The sequence below is a fragment of the Achroia grisella genome, unplaced genomic scaffold, assembly GCF_030625045.1.
Source record: "Achroia grisella isolate CSIRO2021 unplaced genomic scaffold, CSIRO_AGI_Agris_v1 utg807, whole genome shotgun sequence".
Classification (NCBI taxonomy): domain Eukaryota; kingdom Metazoa; phylum Arthropoda; class Insecta; order Lepidoptera; family Pyralidae; genus Achroia; species Achroia grisella.
In genome coordinates this window covers 1,424,186-1,439,988 of record NW_026713028.1, presented here as the reverse complement: position 1 = coordinate 1,439,988, position 15,803 = coordinate 1,424,186, and the positions used below count along the sequence as shown (strand labels likewise).

General features: G+C 41.1%; 1 protein-coding gene across 1 annotated transcript in view; it reads right to left on the bottom strand.

The window, feature by feature from the left end:
• LOC131851786 (baculoviral IAP repeat-containing protein 6) overlaps window positions 1-15,803 on the bottom strand; it is a 51,548-nt gene that overhangs the window by 17,305 nt on the left and 18,440 nt on the right. Inside the window, exons 19-43 of the mRNA XM_059202336.1 lie at window positions 15,056-15,271; window positions 14,398-14,526; window positions 13,687-13,867; window positions 12,183-12,260; window positions 11,643-11,778; window positions 10,949-11,243; window positions 10,436-10,602; window positions 9,891-9,966; window positions 9,474-9,602; window positions 8,716-8,995; window positions 7,945-8,174; window positions 7,292-7,469; window positions 6,603-6,686; window positions 6,026-6,151; window positions 5,315-5,454; window positions 4,839-5,001; window positions 4,101-4,397; window positions 3,525-3,762; window positions 2,897-3,141; window positions 2,106-2,305; window positions 1,761-1,896; window positions 1,560-1,644; window positions 907-1,142; window positions 580-678; window positions 58-143 (exon numbers count right to left, since the gene is read on the bottom strand). Coding sequence (XP_059058319.1) covers window positions 58-143; window positions 580-678; window positions 907-1,142; window positions 1,560-1,644; window positions 1,761-1,896; window positions 2,106-2,305; window positions 2,897-3,141; window positions 3,525-3,762; window positions 4,101-4,397; window positions 4,839-5,001; window positions 5,315-5,454; window positions 6,026-6,151; window positions 6,603-6,686; window positions 7,292-7,469; window positions 7,945-8,174; window positions 8,716-8,995; window positions 9,474-9,602; window positions 9,891-9,966; window positions 10,436-10,602; window positions 10,949-11,243; window positions 11,643-11,778; window positions 12,183-12,260; window positions 13,687-13,867; window positions 14,398-14,526; window positions 15,056-15,271 — 4,230 coding nt within the window. The remainder of the gene's footprint in view (window positions 1-57; window positions 144-579; window positions 679-906; window positions 1,143-1,559; window positions 1,645-1,760; window positions 1,897-2,105; window positions 2,306-2,896; window positions 3,142-3,524; window positions 3,763-4,100; window positions 4,398-4,838; window positions 5,002-5,314; window positions 5,455-6,025; window positions 6,152-6,602; window positions 6,687-7,291; window positions 7,470-7,944; window positions 8,175-8,715; window positions 8,996-9,473; window positions 9,603-9,890; window positions 9,967-10,435; window positions 10,603-10,948; window positions 11,244-11,642; window positions 11,779-12,182; window positions 12,261-13,686; window positions 13,868-14,397; window positions 14,527-15,055; window positions 15,272-15,803) is intronic.

Below are 15,803 nucleotides of genomic sequence, written 5' to 3'. Positions count from 1 at the left end.
GTGGCACCAGCAGCCGCGCACACAGCGTGGGGCGGGCGCGAAGGTGGCGCCGGGCGCGCCCAGCCAGTCCTTGAGGCGGCGCTCCGCACACAGCCGCCTCGCCCACTCCACCAGCCGGCACGCGCGACGCATCCGGTTCGCCTCTGTCGCATACATCATTCATTGTACAACTTATTCTAGTTTAAAATGAAAACTTGACTAAATATAATCATAAATACGGCTAAATAAAATCCGACTCGAAGGACCACAAGTTGTGTCAATTAATAATAAACTGGTTGCGTAGAAGAGTATTTGTCAATGTATTTTAAGTTTTTATCGGGCTAAATAAAATACGACTCGAAGTACCACAAGTTGTATAAATTAATGATAATTCCTGGGTTGTGTGGATAGTTACATTTTTATCTATGTCTTGTTTCTATTAATAGTTTTTTCTTATATTCTATAGCTTTTTGAGACAAACAATAGTTTCATTCTTTCAATGTATCAATTTACACATGTTATAGTTAATATCTTTTGGTTATTGAGAACTGTTAATATATCATAAAAACAAAGCAATCAATAAATTCCTTTCGTACATACCAGGTCTAGGTTGACTAGTCTCTTTATCACTATCTTCCATATGAATATCCTTAGAACCTAATTGTTCTTTGATAACTTCTAGCTTCGCTTCGCTGAAATCTAAAAAACAAAAAAAAAATTTGTTATAGAGTCCATGTGATCAATGAATGCTAGTGGTAATATATTTTTGTAATTGTTGTGTATACATGAGTGTGCGTGTTGTATGCAAATATATACATGTGTGTGTGTATGAAAGCATATATGTGTATCTCAATGTTTAGTTGTGTGAATGTGTGAATATAATGTTCGTCAATGTATGTGTTGGTATGTTCGGTGGGTGTTGGTTACCTGTGAGCGCGGCGACGACTGCCGCTGGCAGGCGCGAGTGCAGCAGCGCGGTGGTGGCGGCGGGCGACATGGCGGCGGCGGCCACCGTCTGCAGCTGCCAGCCGCGCAGCCGCCACGCCACGCTGCCGTCTGTGCCGCCCCCCGCGCCCCCCGCGCCGCCCGCGCCTGCCGCGCCGCCCGCACCGACCCCCGCCGGGGTCACGTGCACCTTCGTGTCGTCCGTCAGCCCCTCCATGCTGCGCACCCATCATTACACAACACATACATTACAAATTAGATTATATCATACCCATATACCAGTTGTAATTATTGTAAAAAAGCTTTTTTTAATATAGTATGTGTTCAGGCGCATACAACCGTATGTGTGGCACAGAATATATTTTAAACCAGCAACACTGTAAAACTGCAACATCGGAATTTCAGCAGGCCAGAGACAAATTATCGATTATAACTTTCACATTCAAAATTCTTAACAATCGCATATATTGTAATCACTTTCATTAATTAAATAACTAGTCAGGAATGTCCCATTTTTATTCTACACAGAGTTCATTAATTCATAAATGGGATAAAAACTAACCACAAACTTGTTCATCTTTACTGAGATGTGATAATTTATGCTCGCTTATAATTTGTTTACAGTAATTACACACCTTTCGTCATGATCCATTGGTATATCCATATGTTCCAATAACATTCTGAACAACTCCGGTCGAATATAGCACATTGAGCAGAGGACTGAAACAATGTTAAAATCATAACTAGGTATTAAAAAATGGGTTTAATAATAAAATGTTGTAAAATTAAATAAATAAATAAATATATATTACAATTAAATATATTATTATATTTACCGGCATCGAGGGCTTCTTTCAAGAGACTATTTTCGGGCACATCTTGGACCCAAGTGTAAACAAGCTCGAACAGATCGTCTGTTATTAGCTGTTCAAGATTCTCCAGTAGCCGTTCCTCTTTAAGATTCCATAATACCTGTAACACATTATTCGTATATTACAAAAAATATTACGGAATATGAGGCGCTATGCACTGTATCAACTGTAAAATTTGACGTGATACCCATAGCCAATTTGAATCATTAATAGGTAATATACACTATATACTTATGTATATAATGTTGATCCATCGAGCCGGATATATAGACGTTTCAGTTCAATAAGTAATTAAATAAGTATACGTACCGCGGCGAGCGTGTGCGTGAGTGCGGCGGCGGGCGGCTTGCGGTCCCTGAGCCAGCGCTCGGCGGCGGCGGCCAGCCAGCGCACGTAGGCGGCGGCCGCGCCCTCGGGGCACCAGCGGCACAGCTGCCGCACCAGCTCGCACACCGCGTTCATGCTGCCGTTCACGCGCGACCCGCCCAGGCCGCTCGACGCTTGGAACGCTGCGTTGTACGATCAGATTATACTATAATATTCATCTTATAAATAGGCCCTTATAGGCAAGTCAATAGGAAATACAACTAAAATGTTTACAATTTAAGAAAAGATATAAAAGGGGGAAGGGATTTTTTAGTAATATGGAATAATAACTCCATTCCATTGCTAGTAATGTACCATGTCAGGTTGACGGCACTTGGAAACAATCATTATAAGTTTCCACATGCCAAAATGAGCTAACTGACATGAATCGATGTTCATTCTATCATACTCCACTGATGCCGCCAGCCTTAGCCGTTAGCACTACCGGGCGGATCATTTCATTACTATCCAAAAAAACATTTGAATTAGTACACTGTTCACTTAAAAGAAAAATAAAACTAAAAACGAGCCTCCCAACTAAATATAAATTTATAGAAATAGTACCTCATACTGTATATTTCGGACGAAAGGAGCTGACTCAGCTGTGAGTGTAGCATTTACACGTATGCATACATATTCATAAGTTTAGCGTGTACGTACGTGTGTACAATCTAAATGCAAGGTATTACAGTTATGTACGACGTAAATGCAACGTAATAAATGTAAATACGTACCATGCGCATGCGCCTGCGCGTCCATATGCAGCAGCGCGTCGAGGAGCGGCGGAGCGCGGGCGGGGCATGCACGCGCGGCGGCCAACAGCGCAGCGTGCGCGTGCGCACCAGCCGCACCGCCCGCCGCCACGCACGCGCACAGCGCGTTCGCCGCGCCCCCGCCGCCCGCGTCCAGTGCGCCCCACCACCGCGCAGCAGGGAGACGAGCGCGCGCCGCTGCAGCCACCACCCACGCCCAGTTGTTACTGCTCACAGACATCACACGTTACTACACGTGTCTTGTACAATCCGCCGATGACAATCTACACTAGCACATCGACACTTCCACAACAAGCGCTAATTGAACGCAGTGGGTTATACCACACAAATACTTCATGTGAAAAGAAAAAGGTTCATTGCGACAAAAGATACACGGATATGAAACTTGAAATAATGAGACAGGCGCAATCCTATTTGCTATTCCATTTCCCCAAATAAAAATTTCGATATTTCTGGATCCTGAAATAGAATCTATAAGATCCTGTTTATCTACTTGTACGTACATAATTTCTAGTTATAAATTGACAAACAAATTAAGTAACAGAGAAAAATTCGACTAAAAGTTAGGAAGAAATGAAAACAAACTCACGTATTGCCGGAATTGCTGACATGTTTATTAAAAGCGGGTTCCACAAGCAATTTCAACTGCAATAAGCCCATATTGGAGGAATCCCGCGGCTTGTACAGCCTGAGCTGCACGGTAGTGCATACGACTGGCCGCATGACTGCGAGCCGGATGAAGGTCATGCCAGCGGTGTTCTGCGGTGGGCCCAAGGGCGCCAGTGTGCCACCGCAGCCCGCCTCCACAGCCACCGCGCCAGGACAAGCTGCACAAACATCAATGTTACAATGTACCATACATTAATAATAATTCTACCTTGATGTTGATGCTACTTCTGATAGATATAAAAAAAATACTTTTACATTTCCAAAATTTCCTACATCTATAAAAAGCTATATCACATACTGCATTTTACTGGATAAAAAAACTTACATGTTTCTTATAGTCACCCGTGCCAACCTTGAGCAGAAGTTTGCATGTACACGCTAGTTAATAAAAAATAGTAAGTGGGCTCGCCTCATCTGACGTTATCATCATACCCAGCTAAATACGGGCCGTCGTCGGCGCTGAAGAAGTGGTAGGACCGGGCGGCGGCATACGTACTGGCGAGCGAGGTGAGGTGCGGCTGCAGGTGCAGCTCGTGCAGGCGCGCGGCGTAGGGCAGCGCGAGTGTGAGCGCGAGCGAGGCGTCGTCGGCGCTGAAGAAGTGGTAGGACCAGGCGGCGGCGCGCAGCGCGGCGTAGGGCAGCGCGAGTGTGAGCGCGAGCGAGGCGTCGTCGGCGCTGAAGCCAGGCGCAGCGCCTGCGGGCGCGCGCCGCCGCGCGCCGCCGCCCGCGCCCGCGCCGCCGTCCAGCAGCACGTCCGCCGCCTGCGCCGTCGGGTTGCCGCACGACACAGAGCCTGCGCATACCCGCCCACGTTACTCATTCCTACCCATTCTTATATACCACGTAAACACATAATTTGCAATGGATTTCTGTAAACTGACCCCACCTACACATAATCATGTCTATTGTTGGTATATACAATTAAGCTCTAAATGAGAGCGCGATGCGAAACGCGCATTTGATAAAAATAAAGACACATGATATCTTACAACCATATTGTATGTTTACAACCCCTTGTGATAGATATTTCGATGATCGAGCCTAGCGTGATTAGTGGACGAACCCTAACTAAATTCAATAGAGTTTTGTCTAAATAATATTTTGTTAAAAAAAAACTTTAATAAGACATATGAAATATGAAACTTGAAGGAAAACAATAAGGCGATAAACCTTATTGATTGCAGATACAAATAAATGATTTGATTTCACAGCTGAATGGTTTTCATATACTCACACAAGGGCGCGATGTTTACTAGGCCGCCACTAGCGGTCTCTATTACCGGGGGTTGATTCTTCTTGCTACCAGATGCGGGTGTGGACAAGTTGATGAGCTGCGGAGGCAGCTTCAAGTAGTTCATCAGGGAGGACACCAGCCCTTGGCTGCCGCTCGGACCCGCCTACATACAACAATATGGTTGTAATTTAATAATTTTAATTAGACTTTTTCAATACAAAGAACGAACGAACAAACCTATTCTATAAAAAGAATACTTATAAAATCTGTTCACATTCAGAAAATGAATACAGTTGACTTTACAAGCTCAATATTTTTTTAAAGAACTTTTGATTGACTAATAATTGAATTGTATTAAAAATGTTGAAAAAATGAGATAAGATGTGAACGAAGATTTTGTTTGATTGATCCTTTCTCCAGCAGTGGACTGCAGTAGACTGATAATGCTGATGATATAATATGGGTGACAGTGTTACCTGATGGCAGGCGGTGAGTTTCTCTACGGCAAGCTCGAGTCCGCCGGCGTCTATGAAGGCGGCTAGCGCCTCGGGCTTGTCCAGTAGCCGGATGAGCAGCTGTTGCATTGCTTGAGACAAGTTCACTATCTCTTCTTTCCCTGTCATATTAGATGTATGTTACCAATGACAAGTAAACCTTTCTTTGAATTATAAAAAAAATTAAGAATATCGTATATAACACACATTTCAACTTAAAAAAGCAAAGATGCAACTAAATTATTAAAAAGAGCAATATGCAAGTTTATTGCTCGTTTTCTTGTTACGAGACAGCTTTCAGAATGAGCGGGAGATTGAAGAATTTTTTATTCTGTTCTATTCTATAGTTAGTTATTTATTTTAGGCTACTAATGGCCCACATCATAAATACCATATGTACATACATACAAATTAATGATATTAAAGTATACCTACATTTATACTTTAATATCATTCATCATATATAAATTCATTCATTATTTGTTACTGTAATCTTGTTCTTTTCCCAAAACGTTTCTTTTATATATTATGACAACATATATACCTATACTATAGCCCTAGTTTTCCTATAATAAATAAACAAACTCAATTAAATTATTATTCTGAATATCATGATGAAGACGCAAGTACACAGCTAGTTTTTGTTATTAATATATATGTTTGTATTAATATTAATGGATATGTTCAACTCACTAAGGAATTCCATCAGACTGTTGACCATCAGCGCTGGGTTGGAGGCGACGTTCGGCATGTGAGCCACCAAGAGAAACAATTCTTCTTTCAAGGAGGTGTGCTCCGACGATGTTTCCGTGTTCATTCCTGCACGTACATATCATGTATCACCTTAATGTATTGTTAAAAAAATTGTGAACAGACAACACACCGATACAAGTCGCTTACGATAATTCTTTAAACTAATATGAACTATAAATTACAATAGAAACCCTATAATACGACCTTGGTCGACAAGGATATCTTAAACATAGATGCTATATCGATACAGATGTAATTAACACTATATATTAATATTGTATTCAATCAAATCCTAACTTATGTTTACAATTGTTGAAACAAGCTGTTATTTTATTAAGTTTCTTATCGTTAATGTATCTTCAGGTATCTTCATCCAGTTAGTATGCTTTTTACGATTTTTATTATAACAAAAAATATTCACCCAAACATTTCAAATTCATAAATATACCGAATATTTTATTTGGTATGTAAAAATAACAAAAAGTAAAACAAGCCATAATAAGTAACCAGTAAATACCTGTGTTCAACAGTAAGGTGTTCATTCCATCGCACATCGACAATGTCCTGTAGAATTTCTGCATAATAAGCGGGTGTTGTAATACTGCGAACAAATAATATACACATATAAAACAAATCTCAATTATGATTGTGATAAGGGTACATTTTGTGTGTTATTGAGATATATCAATACGACACCGGTGTCTGTGGTTGTACTTCGAAGCCTGATTAGAATGAATAAGTTACATAACCAGTGACAGGGCAGTAATCATAGGTACATATGAATAGCTAACTCTATTTCCTATTACATCATCTTTTTTGGTCCTTCGATCCGGATATCAACCAGGCATATAATGATAATCCGCTCAAATTAATTCAATCATAAACAAGTCAGATTTATGTTCTTGATAACTAGATTTATATTCTAAGTAATTTACTAAAATTTTATGTAACTAACTTAAAAATAAATAAAACTTATGTAATATTGTAACCCATCACATGATCCTCAGATTCAGGGGAAACTACGAATCATCAGAATTTATCATTAATAAAACACATTTTGGATACAATATTAGAGAATAAAGCATATTCTTTCCTGCAAGTTTGACAATTCATCTGCAATTGCCTTGGTGTTGCATATGTTCATGGGCGGCGGTAATCAGAGTCAGTTATGCTATAATAAAAAAGGGGAGGGTTAGAATAACGTACCGGTGTCGGCGACGCAGGGCGCGCGGGCCTGCTGCTGCTTGCGCTCGTCCTCCACGTTGGTGGCCTCGGGCGCCGCGCTGTGCTGCGCCTTGCTCTCGTCCGTCTGCGACGAGCTGCCCGCCTCACTACCACTCGCTGCCGGGCTAGATCCACCCGCCGCCATATTCGATGTCGACGCCTAATAATAACAAAACATTATTTCTCCTATTTTCTATTATAGTTTCTTTTGATCGATCCGAATATCAATCGATTATATATGGATAAAAGTAGTAGTAGTAGTAGTAGTAGTAAATTAAATAATCACTATATAACAAACCATAAATAAAGAAGTTACTTTAAAGAAAGTTACATTTGGTCGTAATATTTCACTGCTGAGATCACGTAGTATCAAAAGCGTGTGCGCGCGCATGAGTTTTCTGATTGTAAATTGTTGCTTGCCCGATAGGATATACCGGTTGATACATTATTGAAAGCGACTTCATTTTACACAGATTACACCAAATACAAATGAATGCAGACAGCAATAAATATTTATTATATTCTTGGTATCTATTAATACGATTAAAATACAAATGAAAGCGGATTTCGACAATTTATTTGGACTGTTGTGCAAATTATCTATGTCGTTTAAGTTATATAGTAGTGGTACATACGGCGGTGGAGCGCGGCTGTTGTTGCGCATGGGGCGCGAGCGGCACGGACAGCAGACGGTGGCAATAGTGTAGAAGCTGCGCCAGCACGGAGCGGCGTAGAGGAGCACGACGACAAGCGCCCGCCCCGCCGCCGCCCAGCACGTCCGCCAGCAGCCCCGACAGCCGCGCCTCCGCCCCGCCTTCCACCCCGCGCCCGCAGCTTTCACGTACCCACCATGACGACACGTGTGCTGTTTCAACATATATTAATCTAGTAAACTGCTTATGAATACTGATTATCGTCATTTCTGTTGTAAATTATAAAATAATAATATGCTTGGACAATTCACACAATGCCATCTAGTCCCAAGCTGGGCAGAGCTTGCGTTATGAGTATTATATGACTGATATTAGTACTTAGATTTTAATTTTATTACACTCAGATCGATTCAAACGATCACATTCATAAATACAAATGTTTGTGCCGTTTGAGGAATCGAACTCTGACTATCGGTGACTACTCTAAAGCGTTAGAAATGCATAAGTAGTCACTAATAATATTATTGGACGTGTATTTTTTTATTATAATAAATTTTCGTACATTTAGCAATAAAACAAAATTAAGATTTAAATTTACTACAAATTTACACTCCTATAAGTCATTTATAAAACGTGCCAATAACTTAACTGCCACATCTCATTTTACTTACTAGACCATAGCATACAAACCTGGTGATGGTCGCAGTCGTAGTATGTATATATGTGCATGTGTCATGTCGCGTGCGTACGTACCGACAGTGTCGAAGAGCGCGAGCGCGTGGTGCGCGTGGTGGTGGTGCCGCGCGGGCAGCAGCTGGAGCAGCGGGTGCGCGAGCCGCAGCAGCGTGGCGTGCAGGTCGGGCGCGGCGAGCGTGGGCGGCGCGGCGGGCGCGTCCGCGTCGCGCCGCCACGCGCCGCACACCACGCGCAGCGCCGCCAGCGCGCCCGCCGCGCCGCGCGCGCACACCACGCGCGACACCACGGAGTGCAGCGCCGCCGCCGCGCCCGCGCCCGCGCCGATGCTCACGCCGCCCTGTATACGTAACAATCAACTCTATAAACCCTATCCTCGACAGTGTCTTACGCGCGAATCGTACCAGGTACCACAGTAAAATAGACTCGTGCTAACCGGCTCTATAAATCCCATTATCAACGGTGTGTCTTATGCGCAAACCGTAGCATGGACCACAATCAGGGAAATTCGTAGTAATCGACTCTATAAACCCTAACCTGACGTGTACCACAATCAAGTAGTGGTATTGTAGTAATAGACTCTAGGAACACCATTACTAATCGTATGTATTGTCAGGTCCATAATCTGACCTCATGGTCTTAACATTACTTTCCACTAGAGCCCCGCCAGCATTTCATTATGTGTACATCCAAAATATAACCCAATGGTATTGCCCCAAATTGCTCCAAGCTTGTTTTTGATGTAAAACTGTATATAAAACAACTTTAAAGAGCCAAATCAGTAGAATGATTAGTAAACAGTAAAAGGATAAACTTACGAGATAAGGTTCCGACGTAGCGACCGCCCCATCCGTGTTCACGTTCATGGTGACGAATCTGACAAGTGCCGGTACGAAGTGTTCGCATTCCAGTATCACGCGGCCCATCGTCTGGGTGCTACCTTCAGTCTGTCACAATAGAACAACATATAAATCTAGGAACTATACTAAATTTGCCGATTTCTATGTACTCGAAGGACTACAAAATGTAAAGTTTTATGATAATCTTTTTAGTATTCTATTTAGATATATTATATCCGTAGGTCTACCAATATAATATTAATGTCAGATCTTCATAATTTACAAACCATAAATTTACTAGTAGTTTGCATGAATAATTTATGGTACAAGTATTTAAACAACTACATACATTGTGGTAATATATTGAGGTGACTGATTATATATAATCGCACTAACCTGTAACGGTAAACTTGCAATCCAAGCCAACGCCTGCATGGACAATACCCAGCATCTAAGTGATATGTTTTCTAACCTAAAAACAAGAGAAATTGTTCATATTATTATTTATTATATAATCACTAGTGTGAAATAAACCAACCATCCTAAAAGAACCCTAGTGTACCCAATTCAAGATGCGCCTAAGAGTGACGTTGTAAGACTGTCATAATATAACCACGATTAAGAATTAAGAAATATGCACTGTACGAAGCTTACACATCGAACATTTTCGTACACATCTAATGTATCGTATATGCGAAATATTTCGTTGGTTTGATATGTAAGCTTACCAAAGCGTGCATGTGTATATTGTATGTGACATTTTGAACTATATTCATGGATCGTGTAATTCACGATCTAAGATTGTAGTAAGTCAATAGTAAGTAGTTACCCATTTTATACTTGGGTCGCGGTTCTAATATAAAGCACAGCCTCATAAATAACAAGGGAATTAGAAGGTGGACGCTTTCGCGAATACTAAGAGTGGAGTGTGGTGTACGTACGTGCAGAGCGAGTGTAGCAGCGCGTTGACGGTGTCGGAGGCGAGTCGTATGCGCGGCGTGTCTGCGGGCAGCGCGAGCGCCGCCTGCGACCACGCGCCGTTGCCCCACGACGACCCGTTCAGTGTCAGCCACAGTGACACCACGTTCTCCATGAATGTGCAGTCCATCTAAGAAGTAACAAGTAGGGAAAAATAATTAGATACAGATGTATATCTCATCATGTTTTCTATGTGCAATCCATCTATTAAGTACGTACACATATTATACAAGGTGTGAGAAAATTAATTAGACCGAGATATACTAGAAAAAATTGCGCTAAATTGTCTTTCACGCGGACAGATCTGTGTTAAAAATATAAAATACCCCCAAAAAAATACTTTGTGGTACGCTCAAAGAACATAGTGGAAGAGATAGCTATAAGGGCGTTTATATTTGTATTATTGTGTCTTCTCGAGAGGTACATTAAAGAGTTTTCAAAGTCAAAGTCAGGAGCGTTCTAACCAAGTAACCTACCTGATAATGAAATTCGAGCGCCAAGTGCCGGAAAACGTCATATAGCGTGTGCGTGAGCGGCGGGTGGGCGCGCGACGGCGGGGCGGCGGGCGCGGCGGCGGGCGAGCCCGCCTCGTGGGTCCCGGGCGGAGACGGCGTGGCCGGCGGCGAGTGCGGCGACCGCAGCGCGTGCGCGAGCGCACCGCCCGTCGCGAGGAGTGCCCGGCGAGCCAACGCCTCCCCCGCACCGCCCGCACCTCCCCCGCAACCTCCCGCGCCGCTGTCCAACCGTGCGTCTGTGCAACTCGACACCACGCTGGAAACAAACCCGTTCGCTTTAGAACTAACCTATCATCTAAATTGGAGGAATGTGGGAGGTATATATAACATAATATATACCTTAGTTAAGTGATTGGAATTATAAATAAAGTAACATGTATAGGCATGAACAGTATCATAAAAATAGGAAAATATATATTCTGATACAGGTGCATAGCAATTCCTGTGGACTGAGTATTCATGCCTCTCCTCTGTTTAGTGATTATAAATAGTAGGTTAGTAATGAGAAATTAAATCTTTATCATTGTCATGAGTATAAGTTTACCCAAGAAATTAATCAAATCAATAAATTATCCAAATTGTAAAGTTCAAATTCGATGAAAGTATAAAGAAAACACTTTTTTTATAACGTTAAACATAAATACATATATCATACCTGTTACTATTGTCAATCAAGGTTTTTGATTTGCTCTCCTTTTTGAATGGTACAAAGATGTATTGTTCTAACTTCTCTTCGGACTCCGAGTCCTCAGATTCGGCATTCAGCTGATCCACCACATCTTTCATAATGTCTACAATTGAAATTTACAAAAAAATATATTAATATCATAATATATACATATGAATAATATATAGAAAGAAAAGCAATAACATAATAACGCAGCATATATATATACAAATATATTTTTTGTCTGAAACTACTTTTTAAGATTAATAACAACCAGACAACAGAATATACGAAAAAATATCAGCGTAAATCTACTAAAATACTCAATACATTCTTGGCACGGATATAAAATACGACACTAGTTTTAATAGTACACACGCTGGCTAACATTAAAAGTATATGCGTGTATATAAGCACCTAACGAGCAAATAGTGCAAGCGATAAAAGAAATCAGCACACGACAGCGTGCTACTGAGATATCAGTGCGAACCGAATACAAGGCAAGCGGCACCGAGCTGACAATCTTACTTGTGAGACCTTGCGGTATAATTTTCGGCTTGCTAAAGTTGCTACTCTTCGCCAGACCGAAACTATCCGCTAGCACATCTGCAACGAAATGCACCGCGTCAATTTTTCATTTTACATAAACAACATGGGTGCAAACCCTATCAAGCTGTGTGAAGCAATATAATATGAGCTTTATATGAAGCAGTTAAAGTTGATTTTAATAGTCTCTGCATTTGTTGAACACTATAGTTGGCATCGTGACGTCATTACGTCAATTGAGACGCCGGCTAATCACTAACTTACCCTTAATAACAACAGTACATTCAGTTAGCGTTGATAAAGAATAGCAACCAATAATAAGATATATCATATATTATTTGTAAATATATTATTACTTTTAATAAATAAATAGATAAATATATATGCACTTGTATACGGTTATCACTGTGGAAAGGATGTTTAATTGTATTGATTTAATTATTATCACAGTGTAAGCTAGAAAAACAATGAGGAACTCTCTCTGATGTAAGTATGTTGTTCAAATGACAGGCGACAAGCATATGTATTACGAAACTCCTGATTCCACACACATAGTACAACACATGTACACAAAATATATCCCAATATCCATCTGGAATGATATGTATTTTCAAACAGTGAAATAGAATAGGTAGATCCAAATATGCAAAAATATAATCGTGAAGTTTAAAAGATTGAGAAGATCATTTCTTTTAAATAAACGATTATTCAGCAGTTAATCAATTTTATCAGAGTGCCCCGAGTAACGGTTTGATGTACTTTGAATTGCATACCTCCAAAGAGGCAGGGACTCAGTAACCAAATGTGTGAATAGCATTTAGACATCTTGATGTCTGATTGAGAATACTTTAGTGGCTTTACTTATTAACATACTATAATTCGCATTTAGCATATTTTGACATAATATAGGACAAAAGTAGTGGCTGGTGTTACAGATCGTATTTAATTCATAATTGAATTAAATATGTATATACACGTAATATATTATTGTCATAATTAATATAAATATGTTATATATTAAAGAGTTTGTTAGTTGGATTCACACAGACCAACCAATTGGATTAGATAGCTTTAGTGTATAATTCTTAATAATCGTTGGCTAAACATCTCTTCTCTATAATAACACACTTCCTGTACTAACAAACTACACAATACAACCATTCACTGGTCAACATACGTCTGCCATCTGAACAACACCTTTTTTTTTTTTTTTTACATCAGGAAAATCCGTCATGGAGACCCATTCGCCATAGGGGGCGAATGGGTACTGCCGGACTCCTACCGGCTAAAAACCTGATGGTATACCTCTCAGCCCTTGGCGGACGAGGACGCGGGAACAGACATTCTACCGCTTCATCTGAACAACACCTGCGGTTACATATTGCCTCAAATTCAAAATATCAAACATTGGAAAATCGACTTTAATGCATTTAACTTTAAAGTCTATTTTCCAAAATATCGTAGTGAGTAATATCATGGCACTGACCTGCGACCGAGGCGCCCTTGACCCGTCGCGGCGCCTTCCCGAAGCCGGGCCCCGCGAACGAGCGCGTGATGCGCACGCGCACGCCGCCCGCGCCGCCCGCGCCCGCCGCGCCCGCCTCGCCGCCGCACCACTCCTCGCTCGGGCTCGTGTTGCTCTCAGAGCTCTCGTATTCTACCAGGTCCTGGTCAAAAGATTTTACAAATACATAATTATATATAAAACAGCTAAAATTCTAAGTAAAGTAGTCAGAAACATTTCGATTATTAACTATATTAATTGTATTGTATTCCGCAGGTATAAGGCCACAAGAAATTACAAGTCACAATCGTCTCGAAGCACCGACATGTTATCAATGCATTTTCTCCCTTTCTTTTAATTTTCTTTCTTCTCGGAGATTAATACTATATACAATACAAGATAATTTGCAACAAATATTAACCACTGTCGCACACTTAATACAATACTGCATTTGCTTTGACTTGTAAAGTCTAATTCCAAAGCATTGTAATTTTTAAGTTAAGCCAGTACTGAATTATATGTTAGCTACAATATATAAATTTAGAATACTCATTTGACTAATTTGGTAGAGAAATAAAAAATTAAATATAATTTCTGAAACTTTTCAATTTTAATAAACGGTTGTTGATAACCGTTTGTTAAAAATCTAATATAGCTTAAGCCTTCGGTAAATATAATAGTAGCGAGTGGTACCTGTAGTAACGTGGTGAGCGCGTGTCGCGGCCAGGGCGGCAGGCTGACGGCGAGCCGCGCCAGCCCCAGGATGCTGGCCGGCTCCAGCAGCGCCGCGCCGCCGCACAGCGCGCACAGACGACCCACCACCTGTAACAATAAAAAAACAATACAGTCCAAGCCCCTAATATATTTTTTCAAGCATTACCTGCTGTAACAAAAATACTAAATACAGTCCTAGCCCTCTAAACATTCTAAACTTCTTTAAACATTGCAACTATAAGACTAACCGATAAGTGACGTTATTTCGAGTGAACCGGAGCTTTAACCCTGTGAGATATTTTATAAACATTCCACAATTTTCTTTCATTTCCAAAAATTTTCGTTTAAGGCTGTCTTCACTTAACATGGATTTATTGGCTGGTCATAGCCAATAAATCCATGTTAAGTGAAGACAGCCTTAAACGAAAATTTTTACTATCACTATTTTTGTTTTTTTCTTGATCAGTTAATTCCTTGAGCTCATTATCTAGTATATAGTCTTTCTAGACTATTTGCTATTTCTTGAACTATTTTACTCGACATCTTTCCCAAGTTCCGAATCCCCGTCGAAATAAAGGAGCGCTAAACCGAAACAGCGTTAATCGGGGTCTCACTGTAAGTAAGAACATGTACACACCTTGGCGCAGAGCAGCAGCACGTCGCCGTCGGCGGAGCTGTCTGCGGCGAGCATGTGCGAGACGAGCGCGGCCGCGAGGGCGGCGGCCAGCGGCGGCGGCAGCACGCGCGCCAGCGCCTCGCTGAGTCCGTCCCCCGCGCGCCCGCCCCGCGCCCCGCGGCGCCCGCCCCCGCCCCCGCCCGCGCCCGCGCGCGTCGGCACCACGTACACGCCGCGCTACCACACGAACGATACAATACCATACAAAATCATTTATTCAAATAAACTTCATTTTCACTTTTGAATAGACATAATTTTTTTTTATCTACCGCTCGTTCGGAAAGCTGTGAGGAGAATCACGAGAAGAACGAGCGAGAAACTTGTGTATTGCTCTTTTAAACAATACTTGTAAGTTTATATTTACAAGTCGAAGCGTACAGTTACAATTACAATGCTTATTAATTATATCAATCAGTATCATTTAGAAACATTTTACAGAGAAAGTGTTTTATACGACATTTGAACCTACTTTAAGGCAGATTTAGAACAGACTCTGGTAGTTCGTTAAACCTTAAGCAATTACTATAAAACAAATTACTAATTTTAGCTGCCTTTGATCAGAAAGACATCAGACATGGGTCAACATAGAGAAATAGTACAAGGACATATCAGATTCACAAAAAAATCTATATCTTTCATTATGTAGACTACTTGTATAGTTTTGTTTTTTTTTTATTCCAGCACTCATTCAGAACGCACACTCATCACA